The 13561-nt window shown below is 38.9% G+C and overlaps 1 protein-coding gene across 1 annotated transcript in view; it reads right to left on the bottom strand.

Moving 5' to 3' along the window:
* Positions 1–6413: 6413 nt before the first annotated feature.
* LOC143033697 (uncharacterized) overlaps positions 6414–13561 on the bottom strand; it is a 37992-nt gene continuing 30844 nt past the window's right edge. The window contains exon 5 of the mRNA XM_076199180.1: positions 6414–13045. Within this exon, the coding sequence (XP_076055295.1) occupies positions 12978–13045 (68 nt within the window). The 3' untranslated portion in view covers positions 6414–12977. The remainder of the gene's footprint in view (positions 13046–13561) is intronic.

The following is a 13561-nucleotide window of genomic DNA, read 5'->3' as shown; positions in this document are numbered from 1 at the left end:
GAAACATTGTGGGTTTAGGAAAGGTAGAGGTTGTATGGATCAATATTTTGTGTTAAGGCAAATATGTGAGAAAGCTTTAGGAAATGTAAAAATGTTTTTTTGGGCCTTTATGGATTTGGAAAAACTCCAATCATAACTGTTCTCTTTTGAGTCCGAAGTGCTCTTTGCTCAACCTTGTACATTAGAGGACTTTGGTTTCCACAAGCCTTACATTAACCATAGTTTCTGGAAAAACAAGATTCTTATTTACAGGAATTATTTTATTTGTATTGGTAGCATTATGGGGGGGCTTGATGACTAGCTGGCTTCTATATCGTATCGGTGAAAATAAAAAAGCAACAGTTCTTATTATGGTTATTATCTAAAATTGGATGTAGGGCATTAGCCTATCCTTTTGAGGCTAGGATGCAAAACTTCAGGGAAAACCCTGTATGGGTTATTGACTATAATTCTTATGTGGTCAGTATTTAAAGGATTTGTGAAATCTCAATGGACCAGTCATGCAGCTTCCTTTCGTAATTGGAGAATAGTCTCCACTCAAAAAAGAATGCTAATCTTTGTTAATATGCAATGGTGGTGTGGTTGCCACAAATATAAATACAAGAAAAAATTTAGAGAATTCAAAGGAGTGTGACTAGAATGATCCTTACCCTGGCTGAGAACATGCATGAGAACTTGAAAACCTTGGATTGCCCACATTAGAGAAGTAAAGAGAAATAGGCGATATGATAGCTATCATTAGAATGGAGAAAGGAATTATAATAAAAAAAGATAATAATAGTACAAATGGAGATACAGAGATAGGACCCTGTGACCACAGCTTCAACCCATCTATTAGTTTGGAAAATACAGCACAGACAGAAGTTCAAGCGTCCTCCCAATACAGGTCTATGGGAGGACCCAATGATTTGCTGGCTACTGTAGATTCCATGTTTTCAGTCTGAAATGCAAGGAAACTGTCATTATTATTTTTTTTTTCCTGTACCACCCTTACTCCAATCTTGTCCCTCTTCATTTTCTAGATTTTTTTTTTCCCATCTCAACAAAGACCTCTTCATTGTTTTTTCCACATCTGATCACTATCATCTTTAATATCCTAACTAGAGTTTTATCAATTTTTGTTATACAGTAGAATGTCATTTTACATTAGATAGGGTCCACAAGAGAGCATTTGATTTGAAATTAGTAGCAGCAGCAGTGTTGGCAAATGTCGCTTCACCCGTCACTGTTACATTCCTTAGCTCATTTCACTTGATGAATTTGTATAACAAACCTGGAATCACAGTGAACTTGTGATTGCAGATTTTTCACTATTTTTGAAGTATCTGAGGCTGTATTTCAAAGGCTTGCAGCATTGGGCTCATTTGGGGAAATATTTGTCATTGCATATCTTCTATGCATAACTATAGTACATCTTTCATCTCACTATACATGCATACATTTAAGTGGAATTTTCCCTTAGAAATATCCTGTAAAACATAGGCAAATTTGGTTTTATTCTCATTGAGTTATGAGTAGAGTGGACAGTTCACTATTTCCCAATCTTCAGAATCCATCACTTTTATTTTCTATTATAGTGTGCTAGACTGCCTTGTTAAAAAATAAAGACAGTCTGTTGCAAAAGAATAGAAGGGATAGAAACTGGTAGTAGACATCATCTTCAACATCATGGTGATGAATAGTACACACATAACTAGAGAAATTTGCCCAAGTAATGTAGTTCCCTGCCCTCATGTGTCAGTGCACAAAATGAGGAATAATGATAAACATTGGGTGATGGGTAGTGGACAGTGGCCTGGGAGACATGTTTGTGTTATGTTTGGCAGGAAGCAGTATAGTTGTATGTACAGGAAGATAGGTGCTAAATTAGATTTGTAATTTAGGAGGATTCACTTAAAATTGGTACCATAGCCCAAATTGCATGTCATGTTAGATAAGTATTTTTAGATTTATTTCCATTAAATTGACATTCTACTGTACTTCATTCACTTCCCAACATTCCATCTTCACATATTTTGCCATATTCCATATTCTGTTTTACCCACCACCAATGTTCCCTCTAATTTTTTGCTGTGTGCAGAAATTTGCTTGTGTGCAAATTTTGCCTTCTCTGAAAAGTATGTGTGCACCCATGCAGCAAAGTTATTTCATTTATAATGGAAGCACTAGTTAGAAGAGAGAAAAAAAAACAGTTATTGGTTTGACGGTTGGTAAGTTACCATATTTTTAGAGAATTTATAAGTTGATGTTTGGGTGGAAATTCTTTACTGAATTGATTTTAATGTAATTTGAAAACCTTGTGTGTGCACATTTTTTCTTTATGTGCACTAGTTGTAAAACGTATGTGCATGCGCACAGCTTAGAAGGAATGTTGCCCACCACCCGAGCTTCAGCACATCATTCTCATACAGCTTCCACAACACAAAAAGTTAGCGATAGAATGAAGGATGCTTATACATTTGATGACCAAAATATTGAGTTTGACTTTGTCATTGGCTAGTTAAGTTGAGGACTTTGTAAAAAAAAAAAAAAAAAAAAAAAGAGAGAGAGAGAGAAAATATGCATGAAACACTACATTCAATTTTTTTGGATAACTTCTTGGTTGTACTGGTTTTTGAAATTTGACAGTTGCTAACATCATATCTTTAAGATGTTCAATGCTCAAATACCTAACAGTTTTTCATTTTCTATTCAGACAAGTTAGGTTTGTCTTTTTACATTTGTCTCTTTTTCATAATACAAGCTTGATTACTGTACACTAGGAACAAATGTAACCAATATAAAAACAGTGGATGAATTGGAGTAAAGGTATCTTGAAGAGAGAATTTTTTTTACCCCTTTCATCTTTTACAACATAGAATCATACCATTCTCCAACAATAGAAAAGAAACTAAACACTCACAGAAATAATCATCTTGCAAACATAAAGTAAATAATATAGTAACAATAATAATATATACATATACCAACAGCATTTTCTCCTTTACATGGGAGGTAGCCAAATTCAAAGGTATAAATCCACTCCCACCCATTTCATCCCCATATACTCCACTCCCATTCCTCCCACTTTTCTTGCCTCCTCTTGGATGACCGGTCATTCCTGCATCTCTCCCACTGCCCTGGGTCAGAAGGAATGTAGCAAGACACAGTACATTCACAACAAGGCCGTTTCATTTAATTGGTAACCCCTCTCTCTGTCCCCTCAAGTAGAAAAAGAGGAGACTGGGAGAAATCCCTATAGGCTGCATCAAAATATCATTCACATATACTCCCTCATCCCCTAATTTCTCCCATGCATCTCTGCATCATCCATACACAACCATTCTCCACTCACCCCTAGCCTCTGTCTTCTCCCTTTCTTCCTCAACAGATATTCCCCTCTTTCTCAGTGCCCCTTTTACCTCATCCATTCATCTCATCCTTGGTCACCCTATCACATTCACTCACTCCACTTCTTTTATTAATCTTTCTTCACTCATTCTTTCCATGTGTCCAAGCCATCCCAATACTCTTTCATCAACCCTGTCTCCCAACCCAAATCTCTTCCTATGCAGACGACATAACAATCACATGCACACATCGTAACACAGACAAAGCTGCAGAAATAATCCAGCCATACCTTGATACACTCAACACATGGTTCATCACATACAGACTCAAAATAGCTCCAACCAAAACTACATCAACACTTCTCACCAACTGGACAAAAGAACACACATACCTCATCTCTACATCAACAACACTCTAATACCACACACAAACACATAGAAAATTCTTGGTGTAACATACGATACATCCATGTCTTTCAAACAACACATCACAAACATAAAAAACAAATGCACACCTAGACTTAACACACTTAAGTCAATCACTGGAACAACATTTGGACAAAACAAAGAAACTAATACAACAATATACAAACAATGCATACGTTCAGTGATGAATTATGTGAGTCCTGCATGGGCTCCTAATCTCAGTGAGACACACCACAACACCCTTCAAATCATACAAAACAAAGCCCTAAAAACAATTACAGGCTGCACAAATACAATACCTACAGACCATTTACACCATGAAAGAAGTCCTCAAAGTCAAGGACCACCTCGACATGAGAGACACACAAACACTTGCCGCAGCCACCACAAACACATCACACCCACTACACTACAAAGCAGAACACCCACACACATCGAGAAACATTAAAACAACACCCAAAGACCTGTATCACACACAGATACTCTCTTCTCTTCCTCCACAACCACCAAATACCAGCCTCCGGAAACATATTCATAATATCACTCACCGCTCCATTAACACACTGCCGCATGCCAGACCCCCTGATATCCACCCTTCTGAATCCTCTCTTCCACGAAAGGACAGAGTCCACCTGGCCAGACTGCGGTGCGACCTCCACCCAGCACTTCTAAGCTACCAGGAGAGGCTGGATGACCGCATTGTGAACAGCTGCCCAGGATGTAACACTTCACCCCATACCATACAACACATAATAGAAGACTGCATTATACACAATCATGCACGCAAACAACACAAAATACATTCTATAAAGGATTTGTGGGAAAACCCAGTTTCGGTTGTGGCATTCCTTGGGAGACTGGACTGCTCGGACAGTCTAGGGAACGACAACAACAACAACTCCCTTTCTGTCCTTCTCACTCTATCCAGCCTAGTAACCCCTACCATATTTCTCAGGCATTTCTGTCATGCTTTTCCTCCATTTTACATCTGATCTCCTTTTTGCCTCATCTTATGTTTTGCTTCTCTTCTTTTTTCTTTTTACCTTTCATGTTTCCCTTGTCCTTTTTTATAACCAATGCATGAATGCTCATTTCTTCTCTTCTACAACCTTCTTTGCTTCATCACCCCACCACTCGCTACTGTTCCTTTTATTGCTTCCCATCCTCCTTTTTTCATACACCATCTTTGCACACCTTGTTACTCCCTCCTTGAAACACCCCCATTCCTCCTCCACTCATACCTCTACTGTCCTTCATCTCCTCCCACTCTGCTACATACACCCAAGAAATATTAGATAACACAAAGAGCAAAGATAAAAAGTCTGTGCATAATCCTATACTATTGTTCTACTTGAATTCCTGTGGCTGGCATTAGCATCAGATCAACACTTGCAATTTGTGTAGGTGCTATTTCTATGGTAATGGGGTTTTACTTTTTTATACTTTCCCTTTGATGTATATTTCTACTTGAACATCTTGCATAAACATGTAATCAACCAAGTTTTGTCATACAAAGTTTGATAGCATAAAATATACTTATAAACTATTATGAAAATTCTATTTGATCTTTTGTCACATTATTACCAATGTATTAAGGTTTCTCCTTGAGGTCACACATCACAAGAGATCTTAAAATCATCATATACCGTGTTTTTTTTATTGACAACTCCAATCCATTCTTTTCTCCGACCCTGCTCGTCACCTCTCCCTTAACACTGGGGACCCAGCCCTCCATGTAGCAGCTCAACAATACTGCCACCTGATGTCTATTCACTGAACCACACAAAAATTCAATATGGCTGCCCTCAGCCAAATGACAATAAATGAACACTCCAACAGACTCCTTGAAGAAAAGTCTGAAGGAAGTTCTAGCCCCGCAAGAGTTGAAAAGAGGAAGTCCAATTGCTATCTTGCTTAGATGGGGTTGGAGTGGTGATCAATGGGTTTGGTCGTCACTCAGATTTGTCAGCAATAGCAACAATTTCCCTCAATGTGTATGGTGGTGTAGGAAACCTCACATTGTTCACAGGGAAGTGTCACCGAGTGAAGTGAGGTTGCAGTAGTGTGCTTTAGATTTACAAGAGCTGTTGCTGTTCTCTTGTCTTCTTCCTACAGTACAGGTACCTTGCTGGGATCTACTCTCCAGCCAGGGCAGGACTTTTCGGATCCATGTTCTCTAGCCTTCTCCCTATTCAAGGTGAGAAGAGTAGATCCTAAGAACTACTGTCGAGTCATCCTGGCTGCTGCAGAACTATACTGCCCCTGTTAGTCTCAATACAGGACCTGTTCTGTTGGCCTGTGGATTGTGTCTATGGGCTTCCAGAGATCATCTCCCCCTACCAACACCAAATGCCTGTGTTAGTAATGGGAACAATGAAGTTACTGAAAACTGAAGGAAAGTTTTGGCAACTGCAGTCTCGTAATTAGCATTGAATGCACAGGTAGGAACTGATCCCTGGAGGCACCACAAGATGGCGAGGTAGCAGTTGGTCTTGCACCAGGAAGGAAAACTGGATGAAATCTGAGCTCCCTCCTAGTACAGGGAGGGAACTTAGCTTTCCTCATCCATCCTATGACCTCCTCTGTAGATTCAGGCAAGGAGTGTGTCTAATACAAAATTAAGTTATTGGACTGTCCAGGAGAAAATGGAAACAAAGGTTGTACAATAAAAATGATTTATTCTGCAAGAAGCCAAATCCATATGTACCATGGAGGCTACGGTCCTCCCACACTTGTACAATGCATAGGGCGACACCCACTCAACCAGCTGGGCCCTCTCCCGCCTGCCTACCACACAATATTCCTCCTGCCAACCGGGCTTCACCATTTCCCAGAGCCACAGCAGTCCTTCACACCAGGTTTGCAAATTCAGTGACTTGTTCCAGATGTTATCTTATGTAGGTGATGTCAATGGTGGTGTGATGGGAGCAGATGGGTGGTTCCTTCAATCTCTGCAAACTAAAAGTACTCCACCTTTGTATAGGAAATTAAAATTCTATATACCAAAATAGATGTTTCCATTCACCACTGCCTTCAATTCTTTATGACCAACAGCTCCAAAGCCATCAAACACTCCCACCACTCCCACCACAAAGTTGGTCACTTACAAACTGCAAATATCCTTTAGAATTTTAATGAACTAAAAGGTAAAGACACAATCATCTTCATTCTAATTAGCAAAATGACGTTTTGCAGGGAAAATAATTAAATAAACAATAAATAAATTAATAAATAAAAAATTTAAAGCCCCACAAGGCCAAGAGAGGACCTCCACCGAGCCGCACATTCCTGGTGTCAAGCATGACGCAAATGCGCTCCACCTACCACTGAGAGCCTTCCCTCAACATTATAAAATAAAACCCGTATTTTTGTTTGCACACATGGAAAGGCAGACAGTCATTCAATGCCACAGGGCTACTTTGTCACCTACACCCTAGCCTTGCTTACAAGGGGCAGTGTAACCAGCAAGACACCCTGCATTCCCATAATCCACTCCTTGGAAAATATATGCATTCACTGGCCCGGCTCGGTACACCCTCCATAATGCTATGGTGGCCACAATACCCATGACCTGGATTTTGACTAACTGTGCAGCTGCAGAGGTCCAAATCGTACAACTAGGGACCTCCTGGGATCCTCTGGGAACTGCTGCTACCCATGGCATTGGGTGCTGGTAACTGTTGTGCAGATGCAATTGAAATTTGACCTCTGCAGTGCCACGCAGCTAGCTTGTGGAGCTTCCTCCGCCCAGCAATCCTAAACTTGGACCAACGACATCCAAACCACAAAAACACCAATCAAGCATGACCCTACTGGCCTTTGAGTGCCCTGTATGTGTGTATAGTTTTGTGTATATTTAGGTTTATATACCATGAGGATGTGTGTGTGTGTATATGTGTGTGTACATGTTTATTTTATGTGCCTGCATGTTACACACAGGAGGTACAGAATCATGACGTGCTGGAATGGTACTGGAAATAATGGAATGATCCCTAAAGCCTGTAAGGCAGTGGGGTAGGACTACTGTGGATGCTGCCCCTTCCTGCTGCGTGTTTAATCATGGTACAGCATTTGGCTAGCAAGGGTAGAGAATTATGGAGCGTTCCTTCATTAACAGCATCCACAGAGACAACAATGACAATAAGAATATATATACATATATACACATACATACATATATACATATACATACATATATATATATATATATACATACATATATAAATATATATACATATATACACATATATATATATATACATATATACACAATGTATACATATATATATACACAATGTATACATATATATATACACACATATACATATATATACACACACACATATATATATATATACATAATAATAGTAATAATAATAACCCAGCATGATGAGAATGACCTAGTGGCCAATCCTCAACATGCTAATGTGTGTATATGTGTGCATGTGGGATGACAATGATGAAACATGATTACTAGGGATGATGTAACGATCACAGCACTGGCACAGACGCTCCTTTCTACAACTCCTTGGCAGATATTTGTTTTATCTTTTTCATCCAGAGCCACAATAGCAAATGTCCTACACTGTCCTCTTCTCTTAATTTTTGTAACTCGAACCACTGGGACTGACACAGCAGCCATTGGCACTTTCCACAGCAGCTAAACACTTCACTTCCCTGTCATGGGGACCAACAGTTGTGCCATCACACAGTTCCAAGCAGTCCATCCCACACGGTCGAGTACACACACTTCTGCCTTCACAGCATCACTTCTCCACTTCCATACCTGAGAAAAGAGCAAACAAGTGTTCTGGGCTTCAGGAAGGGCTCGCTCGCTCCCTTCCTCCTCCATCACTTCCTCCGTGAAAGACGCCATTATTTATATAAACTACAAAAATAGTCAACTCGTATGCAATCTTTTCTTTGCAATGATGAGCTTTGAAGTGCCCCCCTTTTTTTAAACCCTTTCATGCCCTTGGCAACCCTTCCAATATCACAGGATGTTGCACAATTTGCCTCTATTTTGGTGACAGTAATTTCAAATACTGAACACAATTCAATCACATTGTCACTCCTAAATTTCATACAATTATATGCATATATTCTAGACATGTAAACATACATACCATACATGAGTGCATACACATGTATACATATATTTTACATAGCTAAATGTGCACAAGCATTTCCATATGTGCATACAAATATATACATTCATATACAAGAACCCAATACATAAATCAATACATAAACTACTCACACATACACTTGTATACATATCTTCATTTAAAAAATGGAAACAATTTTATGTTCATGCGTACACATGAATACACACATAACCATATATACATCCACACACAAACCTTTATTCTAGTATTCCTATCTTGTATCATCATTTATGCTTCTTCTATCATTTTTCTCAAACTTATCTTTTCCTTCACATCATGTACCAGTAGACTTGGTTCCTCCATTTTCATCATTTCCAAATGTTTTCTCCTTTTTTGCACTCTTTCACTTCCACCTCTGGCTCATACAACTAATTAGTCTACCCTCTCATTCTCTCCAAGTCTGCAACACCATAGAAGAGTTCTATTTACCTGTCCCCCCTGCAACTCCCTCAGTTTTACAATTTTTTCACATCTGCTTGACTTCCTCTCTTGGTAAAATGCTTATTTCAGCATTTACCTCACTATTAACCTTCTAAAATGCTATTCTTTCCACAACCTACTTCTAAACAGAAGTGTCTTCTCACTATGCTCCACCACTATGACCAATTCTTAGTGTGAGTGTTTGTGTATGTGCACTTGCAAACATGTATGCACATACATGACAAAATGTGAGTAGACAGGATGCAGGATAAAATTTAGACCTATCAAACTGATTTTGTTGGAATCTATTGGATGAAAACTACAGCAGAGATTGGTCCCACTCTCCCTTTCTGCTTAAGTAGCAACAATTACCCTTGGAGACAGTTAAGTCTACTTCTTGTGTCACATGTAGTGAGAAGGAATGGAATTATAAAGTAATGGAAGCATGTAAATGTCTATGTGGAATGAAAGTTATGGGAAAAAGGTATTTGGGGATATATGTAAAGGTTATATGAAAGATTAACTGTAGTGTGTAAAACAAACAAGGCAGAAATTAAGTGTATGAACATTTCTGGGATGAAGTTTTAGAGAAATATGGCAGGTATTACAAGAATGGATGGAGTGAGGTAGAAGTGGGGCTGGGAGTGGAGGTGGTGAGATATCAGACAGGATAGCCTGAAGAGTGCCGAGGTAGTTTGGGCATATAGAAAGAATGAACAAAGAGACTGGTGATGAATGTGGAAAGTAGAAGTGGTTGGAAGCTTGTGAAGACAGAGACTGAGATGGATATATGTGGTATGGGGGTTTTTGGAATGTGTCAGTTATGGAACAAGGTGTAAAAGAAATGAAAGAATGGAGGGAGACTGCCAAATCATGAAGCATTGTGGGTAAACAAGTTCTAGCTGCTGGGCTCTGCTGTGGAAGTCCTGTGTCTTGCTAAATGCTCTTGAGTGCAATGGGAGTCAGGGACCTATCATCCGCAAGGTGCATATGGGATGGGTGTTGTAGGGTTCCAATTGTAAATGGGAATGTGTTTCAACTCAGCTACCCCTTTATAAGGGAGAGAAGGCTTCTGGCATATGCATTAGTATTATCATGAAGATATCTTGTGGGAAAAGAGGTGGATGGATGGAATAATGGAGACACTGGATTCAAGAGGAGTCTCTGCTGGAAAAGGATGAGAAAATGCAAAAAAAAAAAAAAAAAAAAAAAAAAGGAGTGAAGAATGTGATGAAGGAATGACATGGCCTGAAATGATAGTAGTGAGGGTAAACCAAAACCAGTTCATGCTGCCAGGCCCTGCTGTGGTGTTTCATTGTGCTGCACTGGTTTCAACCTCTGCAGTGTGACAGGAGATGACTTTTCATCCATAAGGTGCTAACACTGGAGCAATGATGGATGGGTTTTCACGATTGTGGGATGTGTGTATGTGCTTCAAGTCAGCCACATCCCTCACAAAGGGAAAAAGGTATTTTCATATGCACCACTATTACACACATCTTTTAGCAAGTGATTTTGTCCTCTCCAAGTATGGCAGCCTATACACCTCCACAATTGGAAGGTTCTGACTAATCTCTTGGCTGCATCAATAGTCATTTATGCATCAGGACTACTTTTCAGTACAAGCTGAATCCATTTATGCCCCTTCAGTTTACAATTCATCACAGAAACTGTTCTGAGCTAAATGTGGTATCTCCTTATTTTGATCATTTGTATACCACTTGTTCTCTCCTCTGTTGGAACACACAGTGGTTGTGTTGTGAGTGAACTGCAAATGCATCAATGGAGTATTTAAAATGATAAATTTGCATATTGAAAAAAAAAAAAAAAAAAAAAAAAAAAGTAGAAGAGAAACCGGAGACCTGAACTACTGCATTTCTAAATCTGTGTTTGTTTCATTTGAAGATGAAAAGGCAAAATGGTGACCTCCATTGGTAGAGTGGGGAGCAATGACAGCAGAAAAAATATCTCAAAAGATTAGCCATTTCCTAAGAACTCTGCCTAAAGAAGCTAGGTTCTGTTGTGGTAACCATGGGAAGTCCATCAGTTTTATACACACGAAAAGCATCTCTCACACACAATAACGGATTACCCCATAAGCTTTACATTAAAAAAGTTACACAATACACAAAATTTACTGATTACTTTTACTCAAAAGTTTGTGCAGTTCATTCACACTTTACCTACAAACATGTATACATATTTATATGAACACATGTACATCCACAAACATACATTTCTACATTTATAAATACATATGCACTGGTACACATACATATTTGCACATACACATGCATTCATACATGGGTGTTTATATGAATGTATATATGTAAACATGTACAATATTCATATGTACATATAGTTTTGTATATGCACATACATGTTCTTATTTACATATGTGTAATGCCATGTACACAAATGCATATATAAAATGTACACAGGTGTTCATAATACATACATAAATACTGTGTGCAATGTACAACTTATAAACATGTACTGAATGCACACACACACACACAAGTCCATGTATATGTATACTTACATGCATACAAACAATATTTGCATACAGTACTACATATGAGGCCTCACATGCTACAAGGGGGCAAACAGCAGGCCAGACAAATTCAGGGTTTTGATGGGCAACACTTTTCACTCTTCCTTTATCACTTCCACTCCCGGGAAAAAAAAAAAAAAAAGTGCACTGTAACCAAGACAGTGATGTGCTTCACTTCCAGATATTACCCTAGTTAATTTGTCATACTTTCGTGATTTCTGATGATTTTAAAATTTGTCACACAGCCCCATAAAAATATGATGTCTCATATGTATACATACATGACTACACAGGTGTAAACATGCACGTATGTGCACATATTTGTCAATGTATATGTATACATGTATGATGTGTACGTCATTACATGTATCTGTATGATGCATATATTCATGCATGTGCCATGGGCATTATTTCACACAAATGTTAATGTATTTTCATTTTACTTTTGGATCCAATGTCTTTTAATGTTTATTCCACTGCAATGTCACTTGTCACTACACTTCCAAACTGCTTGTTGAGCAGAAACAAATCATAAGTCAAGCAACAAACACCACTTAAACTCCACACACCTTTACTCTCCAGTCAATTACAATCCCTCACTTTTCAAGAGTTAGCTTCACCATAGTCCACAGCAGCTCCATGTCCAAGCCACCACACTAACATGTAAGCCAATTAGAATCAATCTGTACCATATTTTCTTTTTGTATTCTTTCACCATCACTATATTAGATTCAAATGTCCACATGACTTTTTGTTTTGGATTTCCATTTTCCTTCTGAACACAGCCTTCTTTGGTGCTCTCAAATACTTGCACAGCAGCAAATGCAATACACCTCTTCTCATTGTTGCACAACCCAGCACCAGCTTCACTCATGCAACATCACGTGACACAACACTCTTATTCCCACTTCTAACACGAATCCTATCATGGCAACCTTCACCAAGCCAAAACCATTCTTCATGAGCCAATAGCACTGCCATTGTCCCCACTGTTGTCCATGTGGTTGGTTGTGATGGAAGCAGAGGTGGACAAGGGGCGGTTCCATCCGTTGGGTCATCTACGATTCAACCCATTCCACCTCATTTGGCTGGAGCCAGAGCGGAGGGAACTGACGCTGCTGATGGCGCTGCTCCCGCTGGGCCCACAACTGTAAGGAAATGATCTGAATCAGACTAGTATACATAATATGAAACAAGTCTACAAAAATGGTACATTCAGCTAAATTCAGTAGTCAACACTAGTCACATGTATATTCAGAGGGATAACCAGGCTCCTGTACAGCTAATGTTTTTGGAGATACTTGCATGAGGATTGAAAATGTTTAATGCAAGACAAATTCCCTGTGAGGATTCCAAGTGACCAGCTCCAATTGGCACAATAATAATTTGTGAATCTATCAAAGCAATTACTACACAAACTGGGTAATTTTCAAACATCCTGGTAACTTTAAAACATCCTCATGTTAGCATACTTCTCCACTGTACTTATATAATCTACATTCTTATAGGGTTCTAAACATCAGAACAACTGCTGAGGGTGCACAAAAATTATAAGGAAGATGAGCAAAAAATAAGACAATTCCAATACTGACAACAATTGGTACAAAAACTTGGAGCAAAAGCAATCTACTGACTTTAAAATTCAGGGGAATCAACTCTTTATT

Source organism: Oratosquilla oratoria, chromosome 16 (genome assembly GCF_046742065.1).
Source record: "Oratosquilla oratoria isolate Oo_2021 chromosome 16, ASM4674206v1, whole genome shotgun sequence".
Classification (NCBI taxonomy): Eukaryota; Metazoa; Arthropoda; class Malacostraca; order Stomatopoda; family Squillidae; genus Oratosquilla; species Oratosquilla oratoria.
Note: the sequence above shows the minus strand (reverse complement) of the source record. Positions and strands in the feature narration are given on the sequence as shown.